This window comes from Gasterosteus aculeatus, chromosome 4, assembly GCF_964276395.1.
Source record: "Gasterosteus aculeatus chromosome 4, fGasAcu3.hap1.1, whole genome shotgun sequence".
NCBI lineage: Eukaryota > Metazoa > Chordata > Actinopteri > Perciformes > Gasterosteidae > Gasterosteus > Gasterosteus aculeatus.
Window position 1 is genome coordinate 21,842,873 of NC_135691.1, and position 13,716 is coordinate 21,856,588.

General features: G+C 39.1%; 1 protein-coding gene across 1 annotated transcript in view; it reads right to left on the bottom strand.

Moving 5' to 3' along the window:
• Positions 1 to 13,686, bottom strand: part of zdhhc17 (zDHHC palmitoyltransferase 17) — a 78,915-nt gene extending 65,229 nt beyond the window's left edge. Inside the window, exon 1 of the mRNA XM_078101081.1 lies at positions 13,499 to 13,686. Coding sequence (XP_077957207.1) covers positions 13,499 to 13,561 — 63 coding nt within the window. The 5' untranslated portion in view covers positions 13,562 to 13,686. The remainder of the gene's footprint in view (positions 1 to 13,498) is intronic.
• Positions 13,687 to 13,716: the final 30 nt, after the last annotated feature.

The window sequence follows — 13,716 nt, forward strand, 5'->3', positions numbered from 1 at the left end:
ACACTCATGTAAAAGTCAGAAACGGAGCGAAGAACTAGTGAAACATAATCAGTGATTATGAAAAAAGTACAATAGATATCAAGAAGCAGTTTTTTTCATAAAATAGTTGAGACTTGTGTGAACATTTGAGAGTTGAAATGGTGTCTGTAGCTGAAAGATTGGCGAAGCTGAAAAATCTGAAAGTTGAAGAAGTTGAAGAGGATTTGAATACAAACTCCATTTGAAAACCATGTTAAAATATTAATGATTATTGATTTATATAAATTCAAGCTTAAGAGGTAGAAAGCTGAAAAGTCATAGCCCCCAAGCCAGAAAGAAGCTGAACATTTTAATATTTGAATGGTTTTAATACCTGAAAGTATGAAGGAGTTGAAAGGTGCGGCGGAAGAAATAGAGGAATAAGTCGGAACTAGAAAATGCATTTCCTGCTGAAAATGCGTTGGAATGCAAAAAGCTGAAAGCTGAAATGAACTTTTTAAAATAGCTGAAAATACAGAAAGTTGAAGGGAATTTGAATACATTTGCTGAAATTATAGATATTAGAAAAGCTGAAATGAATTTGAAATTGCTGAAAATACAGAAATGGGAGAAGCTGAAAGGAATTTCAATAGATTTGCTGAAAAAGCAGAAATGAAAACAGCTGAAATAAATTTGAAATATTGCAAAAAAATACAGAAATGAATAGTGAAAAATTGCTGTTGATAGAGGCATAAGAATAGCTGAAATTATTTTAAAGAACTGCTGAAAATACAGGAAGTGGGGAAGCTGAATTTCAATAGATTTTCTAAAAACAGAAGTTGCAGGAGCTTAAATTTGTTTAAAATTGTTTGTAGTAATATTAGTAGTAGTATTAGTTATAATTGTGGTATTAGTAGTACTAGCAGTATAAGCAGTAATAGTAGGTTTAGTATCAATAGCAGTAGAAACAGCTGGAATACTATTAGCCATAGTAGTATTTGTAATAACATTAGTAGTAGTTGTAGTATTAATAGCAGTAGAAATACTAGTAGTATGGTAGTAGAAGTATCAGTTGTAGTACTAGAAGTACGAGTAATATTCGTAGTGGGAGACAGAATGTTTGTTATTCACACTTAAAAGTTTTTAATTAATAGGCCTCATCACAGACATTACAGTAAAAATTCCCTCCATGGGGCTTTTATTTTGAAATTATTGGATTGGGTGGGGTGGAGGGGAGTAGATAGAGGGAGGGAGGGTGAGAGGGTGAGGAAGGGAGGGGTGGTGAGGAAGAGATAGAGGGAGAGAGAGAGAGAGGAGAAATAGACAGACATACTGACTGAGAGTGATTAACAGTGAGCAGAGGTCAGGGTGGAGGGGGGAGGGGGGCGAGTGTCTTTATCATATTGGTCTGTTGACAGAAAGCATAGCTGCGTCATGTGACTCCACTAATCAGGTCATAGGAGCAGCTTTGAGCCACAGACAGAGATCCTGCAGCGTGTGAGCGAGTAACCACGACAACGGCGCACCTAATGGATTGGGTGGGGGGGTGTAGATAGAGGGAGGGAGGGTGAGGAAGGGAATGGTGGTGAGGAAGAGATAGAGAGGGAGAGGGGAGGAGAATTAGACAGACTGACTGACTGAGTGATTAACAGTGAGAAGAGGTCAGGGTGGAGGGGGGAGGGGGGGCGAGTGTCTTTATCATATTGGTCTGTTGACAGAAAGCATAGCTGCGTCATGTGACTCCACTAATCAGGTCATATAAGCAGCTGTGAGTCACAGACAGATCCTGCAGCGTGTGAGTGCTCGTAACCACGACAACGGCGCACCTGTGATCATTAACGGCTGCAAAATGCAGAGACATGGCAGCAAGTTACACAGAATCCACACCTCAGACAAATGGGAACCAGCGAAAAACTATAACAGCTATCTAAAAAATACGGCGTTTGTATGAGACCCAAGACTCTACCGAACGCGTGGATGTGTTTTTATGTCTGTCCGGTAATAAATACGGCTCCTATGGCCGTTTACAAAACGTGTACCTTGTGGATTTTTGTGAGAAATATGTCGGCAGATTTGTATTGGAGCCTATGGGGCTTTTGGCAGAGGTTGTGTCACTCAAACACTCCTTGCGCCAAATCTAAAAAACTCTGGGATTCCATAAACACATTAATCCAATCACCACAACCATACCCTCATTAATCTGAAGAAATGAAGCCTCTAGAGTGTATACTTTGGCTGCAAGGACAAAAGTTCCATATTTTTTTAACCAGATTTCTGCGATGCCCCACACTCTAGCCCGCGAGGTCCCCCTCTAGCAGACGCAATACACACTCATGTAAAAGTCAGAAACGGAGCGAAGAACTAGTGAAACATAATCAGTGATTATGAAAAAAGTACAATAGATATCAAGAAGCAGTTTTTTTCATAAAATAGTTGAGACTTGTGTGAACATTTGAGAGTTGAAATGGTGTCTGTAGCTGAAAGATTGGCGGAGCTGAAATATCTGAAAGTTGAAGAAGTTGAAGAGGATTTGGAAAGCAAACTCCATTTGAAAACCATGTTAAAATATTAATGATTATTGATTTATATAAATTCAAGCTTAAGAGGTAGAAAGCTGAAAAGTCATAGCCCTCAAGCCAGAAAGGAGCTGAACATTTTAATATTTGAAGGATTTTAATAGCTGAAAATGTGAAGGAGTTGAAAGGTGGCGCGGAAGAAATAGAAGTTGAAGATGAAGAAACTAGAAAAGGCATTTCCTGCTGAAAATGCGTTGGAATGCAAAAAGCTGAAAGCTGCACTGAATATTTAAAAATAGCTGAAAATACAGAAAGTTGAAGGGAATTTGAATACATTTGCTGAATATTTAAAAATAGCTGAAAATACAGAAAGTTGAAGGGAATTTGAGTACATTTGCTGAATATTTGAAAATAGCTGAAAATACAGAAAGTTGAAGGGAATTTGAATACATTTGCTGAAATAAAAGATATTAGAAAAGCTGAAATTAATTTGAAATAGTTGAAAATACAGAAATGGGAGAAGCTGAAAGGAATTTCAATAGATTTGCTGAAAAAGCAGAAATGAAAACAGCTGAAATAAATGTGAAATATTGCAAAACAGAAGTTGCAGGAGCTTAAATGAATTTTAAAAAGTACAGAAATAACAAAAGCTGAGATGAATAAAAAGAGGTTTAAAATTGTTTGTAGTAATGTTAGTTGTAATTTGGGTATTAGTACTAGCAGTAGAAGTCGGTTTAGTATCAATAGCAGTAGAAACAGCTGGAATACTGATACTATTAGCCATAGTAGTATTTTTAATAACATTAGTAGTAGTTGTATTAATAGCAGTAGAAATACTAGTAGTATGGTAGTAGAAGTATCAGTTGTAGTTCTACTAGAAGTACTAGTAATATTCGTAGTGGTTATAGTAGTATTTGAAAGAGCAATGCGTATTTCAACGAAACCACTTCATGGTTAAGGTACAGATAATCATTGAGGCTTTTAGTTTGTAATGATGGAATTGGGTGAGGGGGGGTTGGGAGACAGAATGTTTGTTATTCAAACTAAGAAGTTTTTAATTAATAGGCCTCATCACAAACATTACAGTAAAAATTCCCTCCATGGGGCTTTTATTTTGAAATTATTGGATTGGGTGGGGTGGGGGGGTGTAGATAGAGGGAGGGAGGGTGAGAGGGTGAGGAAGGGAGGGGTGGTGAGGAAGAGATAGAGGGAGAGAGAGAGGAGGAGAAATAGACAGACATACTGACTGAGAGTGATTAACAGTAAGTAGAGGTCAGGGTGGAGGGGGGAGGGGGGGCCAGTGTCTTTATCATATTGGTCTGTTGACAGAAAGCATAGCTGCGTCATGTGACTCCACTAATCAGGTCACAAGGAGCAGCTGTGAGCCACAGACAGATCCTGCAGCATGTGAGTGCTCGTAACCACGACAACGGCGCACCTGTGCGGCTGCAAGAGGGCAGACACAGAACAGCAAGTTACACAGAATCCACACCTCAAACAAATGAGAACCAGCGCAAAACTATAACAGCTATCTAAAAAATACGGCGTTTGTATGAGACCCAAGACTCTACCGAACGCGTGGATGTGCTTTTTTTGTCTGTCCGGTAATAAATACGGCTCCTATGGCCGTTTACAAAACGTGTACCTTGTGGATTTTTGTGAGAAATATGTCGGCAGATTTGTATTGGAGCCTATGGGGCTTTTGGCAGAGGTTGTGTCACTCAAACACTCCTTGCGCCAAAACTAAAAAACTCTGGGATTCCATGAACACATTAATCCAATCAGCACAACCATACCCTCATTAATCTGAAGAAATTAAGCCTCTAGAGTGTATACTTTGGCTGCAAGGACAGAAGTTCCATACTTTTTTAACCAGATTTCTGCGCTGCCCCACACTCTAGCCTCGAGCTCTCCACTCTAGCAGACGCAATACACACTCATGTAAAAGTCAGAAACGGAGCGAAAAACTAGTGAAACATAATCAGTGATTATGAAAAAAGTACAATAGATATCAAGAAGCAGTTTTTTTCATAAAATAGTTGAGACTTGTGTGAACATTTGAGAGTTGAAATGGTGTCTGTAGCTGAAAGATTGGCGAAGCTGAAAAATCTGAAAGTTGAAGAAGTTGAAGAGGATTTGAAAAGCAAACTCCATTTGAAAACCATGTTAAAATATTAATGATTATTGATTTATATAAATTCAAGCTTAAGAGCTAGAAAGCTGAAAAGTCATAGCCCTCAAGCCAGAAAGGAGCTGAACATTTTAATATTTGAACGGTTTTAATAGCTGAAAGTGTGAAGGAGTTGAAAGGTGCCGCGGAAGAAATAGAAGAAGTTGAAATAAAGATTCGAAGAACAATACTTGGAATGCATCGTTAATGCATTCCAACAACTAGAAAAGGCATTTCCTGCTGAAAATGCGTTGGAATGCAAAAAGCTGAAAGCTGCACTGAATATTTAAAAATAGCTGAAAATACAGAAAGTTGAAGGGAATTTGAATACATTTGCTGAATATTTAAAAATAGCTGAAAATACAGAAAGTTGAAGGGAATTTGAGTACATTTGCTGAATATTTAAAAATAGCTGAAAATACAGAAAGTTGAAGGGAATTTGAATACATTTGCTGAAATAAAAGATATTAGAAAAGCTGAAATTAATTTGAAATAGCTGAAAATACAGAAATGGGAGAAGCTGAAAGGAATTTCAATAGATTTGCTGAAAAAGCAGAAATGAAAACAGCTGAAATAAATGTGAAATATTGCAAAACAGAAGTTGCAGGAGCTTAAATGAATTTTAAAAAGTATCGAAATAACAAAAGCTGAGATGAATAAAACGAGGTTTAAAATTGTTTGTAGTAATGTTAGTTGTAATTTGGGTATTAGTACTAGCAGTAGAAGTCGGTTTAGTATCAATAGCAGTAGAAACAGCTGGAATACTGATACTATTAGCCATAGTAGTATTTTTAATAACATTAGTAGTAGTTGTATTAATAGCAGTAGAAATACTAGTAGTATGGTAGTAGAAGTATCAGTTGTAGTTCTACTGAGGTACTAGTAATATTCGTAGTGGTTATAGTAGTATTTGAAAGAGCAATGCGTATTTCAACGAAACCGCTTCATGGTTAAGGTACAGATAATCATTGAGGCTTTTAGTTTGTAATGATGGAATTGGGTGAGGGGGGGTTGGGAGACAGAATGTTTGTTATTTAAACTAAGAAGTTTTTAATTAATAGGCCTCATCACTAACATTACAGTAAAAATTCCCTCCATGGGGCTTTTATTTTGAAATTATTGGATTGGGTGGGGTGGGGGGGTGTAGATAGAGGGAGGGAGGGTGAGAGGGTGAGGAAGGGAGGGGTGGTGAGGAAGAGATAGAGGGAGAGAGAGAGGAGGAGAAATAGACAGACATACTGACTGACTGAGTGATTAACAGTGAGAAGAGGTCAGGGTGGAGGGGGGAGGGGGGGCCAGTGTCTTTATCATATTGGTCTGTTGACAGAAAGCATAGCTGCGTCATGTGACTCCACTAATCACGTCATTGGAGCAGCTGTGAGTCACACACAGAGATACTGCAGCGTGTTTACGAGTAACCACGGCAACGGCGCACCTATTGGATTGGGTGGGGTGGGGGGGTGTAGATAGAGGGAGGGAGGGTGAGAGGGTGAGGAAGGGAATGGTGGTGAGGAAGAGAGGGAGAGGGGAGGAGAATTAGACTGACTGACTGACTGAGAGTGATTAACAGTAAGTAGAGGTCAGGGTGGAGGGGGGAGGGGGGAGGGGGGGCTAGTGTCTTTATCATATTGGTCTGTTGACAGAAAGCATAGCTGCGTCATGTGACTCCACTAATCAGGTCATAGGAGCGAGCAGCTGTGAGTCACAGACAGATCCTGCAGCATGTGAGTGCTCGTAACCACGACAACGGCGCACCTGTGCTCATTAACGGCTGCAAAATGCAGAGACATGGCAGCAAGTTACACAGAATCCACACCTCACACAAATGAGAACCAGCGCAAAACTATAACAGCTATCTAAAAAATACGGCGTTTGTATGAGACCCAAGACTCTACCGAACGCGTGGATGTGCTTTTTATGTCTGTTAGGTAATAAATACGGCTCCTATGGCCGTTTACAAAACGTGTACCTTGTGGATTTTTGTGAGAAATATGTCGGCAGATTTGTATTGGAGCCTATGGGGCTTTTGGCAGAGGTTGTGTCACTCAAACACACCTTGCGCCAAAACTAAAGAACTCTGGGATTCCATGAACACATTAATCCAATCAGCACAACCATACCCTCATTAATCTGAAGAAATGAAGCCTCTAGAGTGTATACTTTGGCTGCAAGGACAAAAGTTCCATACTTTTTTAACCAGATTTCTGCGCTGCCCCACACTCTAGCCTCGAGCTCTCCACTCTAGCAGACGCAATACACACTCATGTAAAAGTCAGAAACGGAGCGAAGAACTAGTGAAACATAATCAGTGATTATGAAAAAAGTACAATAGATATCAAGAAGCAGTTTTTTTCATAAAATAGTTGAGACTTGTGTGAACATTTGAGAGTTGAAATGGTGTCTGTAGCTGAAAGATTGGCGAAGCTGAAAAATCTGAAAGTTGAAGAAGTTGAAGAGGATTTGAAAAGCAAACTCCATTTGAAAACCATGTTAAAATATTAACGATTATTGATTTATATAAATTCAAGCTTAAGAGCTAGAAAGCTGAACATACATAGCCCTCAAGCCAGAAAGAAGCTGAATATTTTAAAATTTGAACGGTTTAAATAGCTGAAAATGGGAAGCAGTTGAAAGGGGGCGCGGAAGAAATATAATAATAATAATAATAATAAGTTGAACTAGAAAAAGCATTTCCTGCTGAAAATGCGTTGGAATGCAAAAAGCTGAAAGCTGCACTGAATATTTAAAAATAGCTGAAAATACAGAAAGTTGAAGGGAATTTGAATACATTTGATGAATATTTAAAAATAGCTGAAAATACAGAAAGTTGAAGGGAATTTGAGTACATTTGCTGAATATTTAAAAATAGCTGAAAATACAGAAAGTTGAAGGGAATTTGAATACATTTGCTGAAATAAAAGATATTAGAAAAGCTGAAATTAATTTGAAATAGTTGAAAATACAGAAATGGGAGAAGCTGAAAGGAATTTCAATAGATTTGCTGAAAAAGCAGAAATGAAAACAGCTGAAATAAATGTGAAATATTGCAAAACAGAAGTTGCAGGAGCTTAAATGAATTTTAAAAAGTACAGAAATAACAAAAGCTGAGATGAATAAAAAGAGGTTTAAAATTGTTTGTAGTAATGTTAGTTGTAATTTGGGTATTAGTACTAGCAGTAGAAGTCGGTTTAGTATCAATAGCAGTAGAAACAGCTGGAATACTGATACTATTAGCCATAGTAGTATTTTTAATAACATTAGTAGTAGTTGTATTAATAGCAGTAGAAATACTAGTAGTATGGTAGTAGAAGTATCAGTTGTAGTTCTACTAGAAGTACTAGTAATATTCGTAGTGGTTATAGTAGTATTTGAAAGAGCAATGCGTATTTCAACGAAACCACTTCATGGTTAAGGTACAGATAATCATTGAGGCTTTTAGTTTGTAATGATGGAATTGGGTGAGGGGGGGTTGGGAGACAGAATGTTTGTTATTCAAACTAAGAAGTTTTTAATTAATAGGCCTCATCACAAACATTACAGTAAAAATTCCCTCCATGGGGCTTTTATTTTGAAATTATTGGATTGGGTGGGGTGGGGGGGTGTAGATAGAGGGAGGGAGGGTGAGAGGGTGAGGAAGGGAATGGTGGTGAGGAAGAGATAGAGAGGGAGAGAGGAGGAGAATTAGACAGACATACTGACTGAGAGTGATTAACAGTGAGCAGAGGTCAGGGTGGAGGGGGGAGGGGGGGGCGAGTGTCTTTATCATATTAGTCTGTTGACAGAAAGCATAGCTGCGTCATGTGACTCCACTAATCAGGTCACAAGGAGCAGCTGTGAGTCACAGACAGATCCTGCAGCCGTGTGAGTGCTCGTAACCACGACAACGGCGCACCTGTGCTCATTAACGGCTGCAAAATGCAGAGACATGGCAGCAAGTTACACAGAATCCACACCTCACACAAATGAGAACCAGCGCAAAACTATAACAGCTATCTAAAAAATACGGCGTTTGTATGAGACCCAAGACTCTACCGAACGCGTGGATGTGTGTTTTATGTCTGTCCGGTAATAAATACGGCTCCTATGGCCGTTTACAAAACGTGTACCTTGTGGATTTTTGTGAGAAATATGTCGGCAGATTTGTATTGGAGCCTATGGGGCTTTTGGCAGAGGTTGTGTCACTCAAACACTCCTTGCGCCAAAACTAAAGAACTCTGGGATTCCATGAACACATTAATCCAATCAGCACAACCATACCCTCATTAATCTGAAGAAATGAAGCCTCTAGAGTGTATACTTTGGCTGCAAGGACAAAAGTTCCATATTTTTTTAACCAGATTCCTGCGATGCCCCACACTCTAGCCTCGAGCTCTCCACTCTAGCAGACGCAATACACACTCATGTAAAAGTCAGAAACGGAGCGAAGAACTAGTGAAACATAATCAGTGATTATGAAAAAAGTACAATAGATATCAAGAAGCAGTTTTTTTCATAAAATAGTTGAGACTTGTGTCAACATTTGAAAGTTTAAATGGTGTCTGTAGCTGAAAGATTGGGGAAGCTGAAAAGTCTGAAAGTTGAAGAAGTTTAAGGAGGATTTGAAAACAATTTCCATTGGAAAACCATGTTAAAATATTTATGATTATTGATTTATATAAATTCAAGCATAAGTGGTAGAAAGCTGAAAAGTCATAGCCTTAAAGCCAGAAAGGAGCTGAACATTTTAATATTTGAACGGTTTAAATAGCTGAAAATGTGAAGGAGTTGAAAGGTCGCGCGGAAGAAATAGAATAACTAGAAAAGGCATTTCCTGCTGAAAATGCGTTGGAATGCAAAAAGCTGAAAGCTGCACTGAATATTTAAAAATAGCTGAAAATACAGAAAGTTGAAGGGAATTTGAATACATTTGCTGAATATTTAAAAATAGCTGAAAATACAGAAAGTTGAAGGGAATTTGAGTACATTTGCTGAATATTTGAAAATAGCTGAAAATACAGAAAGTTGAAGGGAATTTGAATACATTTGCTGAAATAAAAGATATTAGAAAAGCTGAAATTAATTTGAAATAGTTGAAAATACAGAAATGGGAGAAGCTGAAAGGAATTTCAATAGATTTGCTGAAAAAGCAGAAATGAAAACAGCTGAAATAAATGTGAAATCTTGCAAAACAGAAGTTGCAGGAGCTTAAATGAATTTTAAAAAGTACAGAAATAACAAAAGCTGAGATGAATAAAGAGATGTTTAAAATTGTTTGTAGTAATGTTAGTTGTAATTTGGGTATTAGTACTAGCAGTAGAAGTCGGTTTAGTATCAATAGCAGTAGAAACAGCTGGAATACTGATACTATTAGCCATAGTAGTATTTTTAATAACATTAGTAGTAGTTGTATTAATAGCAGTAGAAATACTAGTAGTATGGTAGTAGAAGTATCAGTTGTAGTTCTACTAGAAGTACTAGTAATATTCGTAGTGGTTATAGTAGTATTTGAAAGAGCAATGCGTATTTCAACGAAACCGCTTCATGGTTAAGGTACAGATAATCATTGAGGCTTTTAGTTTGTAATGATGGAATTGGGTGAGGGGGGGTTGGGAGACAGAATGTTTGTTATTCAAACTAAGAAGTTTTTAATTAATAGGCCTCATCACAAACATTACAGTAAAAATTCCCTCCATGGGGCTTTTATTTTGAAATTATTGGATTGGGTGGGGTGGGGGGGTGTAGATAGAGGGAGGGAGGGTGAGAGGGTGAGGAAGGGAGGGGTGGTGAGGAAGAGATAGAGGGAGAGAGAGAGAGGAGAAATAGACAGACATACTGACTGACTGAGTGATTAACAGTGAGAAGAGGTCAGGGTGGAGGGGGGAGGGGGGGCGAGTGTCTTTATCATATTGGTCTGTTGACAGAAAGCATAGCTGCGTCATGTGACTCCACTAATCAGGTCATAGGAGCGAGCAGCTGTGAGCCACAGACAGATCCTGCAGCATGTGAGTGCTCGTAACCACGACAACGGCGCACCTGTGATCATTAACGATCTGCTGCAAAAGACAGAGACATGGCAGCAAGTTACACAGAATCCACACCTCACACAAATGAGAACCAGCGCAAAACTATAACAGCTATCTAAAAAATACGGCGTTTGTATGAGACCCAAGACTCTACCGAACGCGTGGATGTGCTTTTTATGTCTGTCCGGTAATAAATACGGCTCCTATGGCCGTTGACAAAACGTGTACCTTGTGGATTTTTGTGAGAAATATGTCGGCAGATTTGTATTGGAGCCTATGGGGCTTTTGGCAGAGGTTGTGTCACTCAAACACTCCTTGCGCCAAAACTAAAAAACTCTGGGATTCCATGAACACATTAATCCAATCAGCACAACCATACCCTCATTAATCTGAAGAAATGAAGCCTCTAGAGTGTATACTTTGGCTGCAAGGACAGAAGTTCCATACTTTTTTAACCAGATTTCTGCGCTGCTTCAGCCTCTAGCCCGCGAGCTCTCCACTCTAGCAGACGCAATACACACTCATGTAAAAGTCAGAAACGGAGCGAAAAACTAGTGAAACATAATCAGTGATTATGAAAAAAGTACAATAGATATCAAGAAGCAGTTTTTTTCATAAAATAGTTGAGACTTGTGTGAACATTTGAGAGTTGAAATGGTGTCTGTAGCTGAAAGATTCGCGAAGCTGAAAAATCTGAAAGTTGAAGAAGTTTAGGAGGATTTGAAAGCAAACTCCATTTGAAAACCATGTTAAAATATTAATGATTATTGATTTATATAAATTCAAGCATAAGAGGTAGAAAGCTGAAAAGTCATAGCCCTCAAGCCAGAAAGGAGCTGAACATTTTAATATTTGAACGGTTTTAATAGCTGAAAGTGTGAAGGAGTTGAAAGGTGCCGCGGAAGAAATAGAAGAAGTTGAAATAAAGATTCGAAGAACAATACTTGGAATGCATCGTTAATGCATTCCAACAATAATAAGTCGGAAATAAAGATTCGAAGAACAATACTTGGAATGCATCGTTAATGCATTCCAACAATAAAGATTAGAAGAACAATACTTGGAATGCTTAAAGCATTCCAACTAATAAAGATTAGAAGAACAATACTTGGAATGCTTAAAGCATTCCAACTAATAAAGATTCGAAGAACAATACTTGGAATGCATCTCAATGCATTCCAACAATCAGTAAACTTCAGATCGTAAGATATAGAAATGTAAAATAACCTCATAATCGAGTCTTACACTATCTGATACTCCTTCCTTTGTGTAAACTAAACTGACCAAATAAACACGCAGTACTTGCCTTCAGACGCGCAGCCATCATGGACCACGTGTTCCCATTAAGGTGTCATGTATGAATGTGAATCTATAATGCAGTAAAAGCAAATCTATTTGTGGAAATTAGAATATTTAGGATATTGCGTCATTACCACTTAAGTTCCATAATGGCATAAATTGTAAGCAGGACTTTTACATTCTTTTACATTACATACATGTATCATCAGCCCAAATACATTTTCAGGGCTTCCTGGAAATAAAATATTGGAATAATTTCAACTGCACACTGCCAGGATTAACAGTTACTGACCATGAGCCAGTGAGCGCGAGCGTAAATTAACTGCAAACAGTCAAGCAAAAACAGGAATGTGCAGAAAAAAGCAGGCCAACTATCAGAGGAAACTGTAACACGAGCTCTTCCTGACAGAGAACCTGCTAAGCAGATACTGATGCATAATAACCAGGCTTTGTTCAAGATGCAAATTCTAGACTAAACAAAACTATCCACAACCACAGAACGAATGCATACAAGCTCTGTAGCAATATATGGCACTATATGCAAGTGATACACAACACATAAAAAATAACGTGTGAATATAAAGCCTTTGGTTTGTGATGAACGTTATGGGAAACACAGCCCATGTGTCATCAAGTTGCATGTGACCGTGCTGGCTATAGGAAACCACAGGCATGCAACTGATGTGCAGCGTAAAATAATAAAGATAACATTAGGTAACTTGGGCTCAATTAGGTATACAACTTTGTGTCGGCTAGGTGTCATTGGCTAACAATGCCAAAACAGGCCTTTCAGCTGCAATGTGATTTCTGCATTGTCTTCTGTGTTAGAAAGAAGAGGATTCCTTTGTGTTCATTAAAAATAATGAGTTCATCTCGACTCGCATTCCTAGCATGACAATGTCTCACAGTGTCAACACAGGTAGATGCAGATAACGTCACTGTAAATACCTTCCGGGAGGAGCTGCTTTAACATGAGGTAAGCTAGCTGACAGCAACTACAAGTCCTGTTAACGACACGAACATCGTTCACAACACAAAACGTGTCGCTTTGTTCTCATTCATGGCTGTTTATTTAACCGTATCATGATTTTCGAGTGGACGTACACTTGGACTACCCAATTGACATCCCCGCAGCTATGCGAGCCACCAATACCAGCTTCGCTAATGTGCAGACCTAACGGCGTATGACTTAAAGGATTAAATAGGCATAACGTTCATTTTACCAATTACAGACTTGGGCACACAGCTTGCAGTCTCGTTTGCTTGCTACACGGTGTCACTGTCACACAAAGAACCACCTAGCATAACGTTGACATGTACAGGAACATCTGCCCAGCGTGTCTTTGCTATGCAGCAGGAAGAGGAGGAGGGCTCTCGTTAGCACCGTTAGCATCGTTAGCTTCCTGCCACCCCCCGCCGTTGTTCCTGCAGGGGGCATCGGAGTTTCTGAAAAAGCACGGCAAACCCCCACAGCCACCGGCACACAGACGGGTGTGATGCGTTTTGTATATGTTTGTGTGTCCGTGCGAAGACATGAAGTCCAGTGACCATACCTCGGGATGGAGAATAGGGACGCAGCCAGCTTCTTTCTCATATTCCTCCATCGCGTCGGCCATCTTGGTGGTGAGGTTCGCAGAGCATTGTGGGAAACGGGAGGCTGCGTGTAGGGGGGAAACAAACAGAGGAGGAGCAGAGAGGAGCAGCAATAAAAAGCACTGATGAAAGACAGGCCATACCAGACAGGTGGAATACGTATAGCACATGCAGTGAC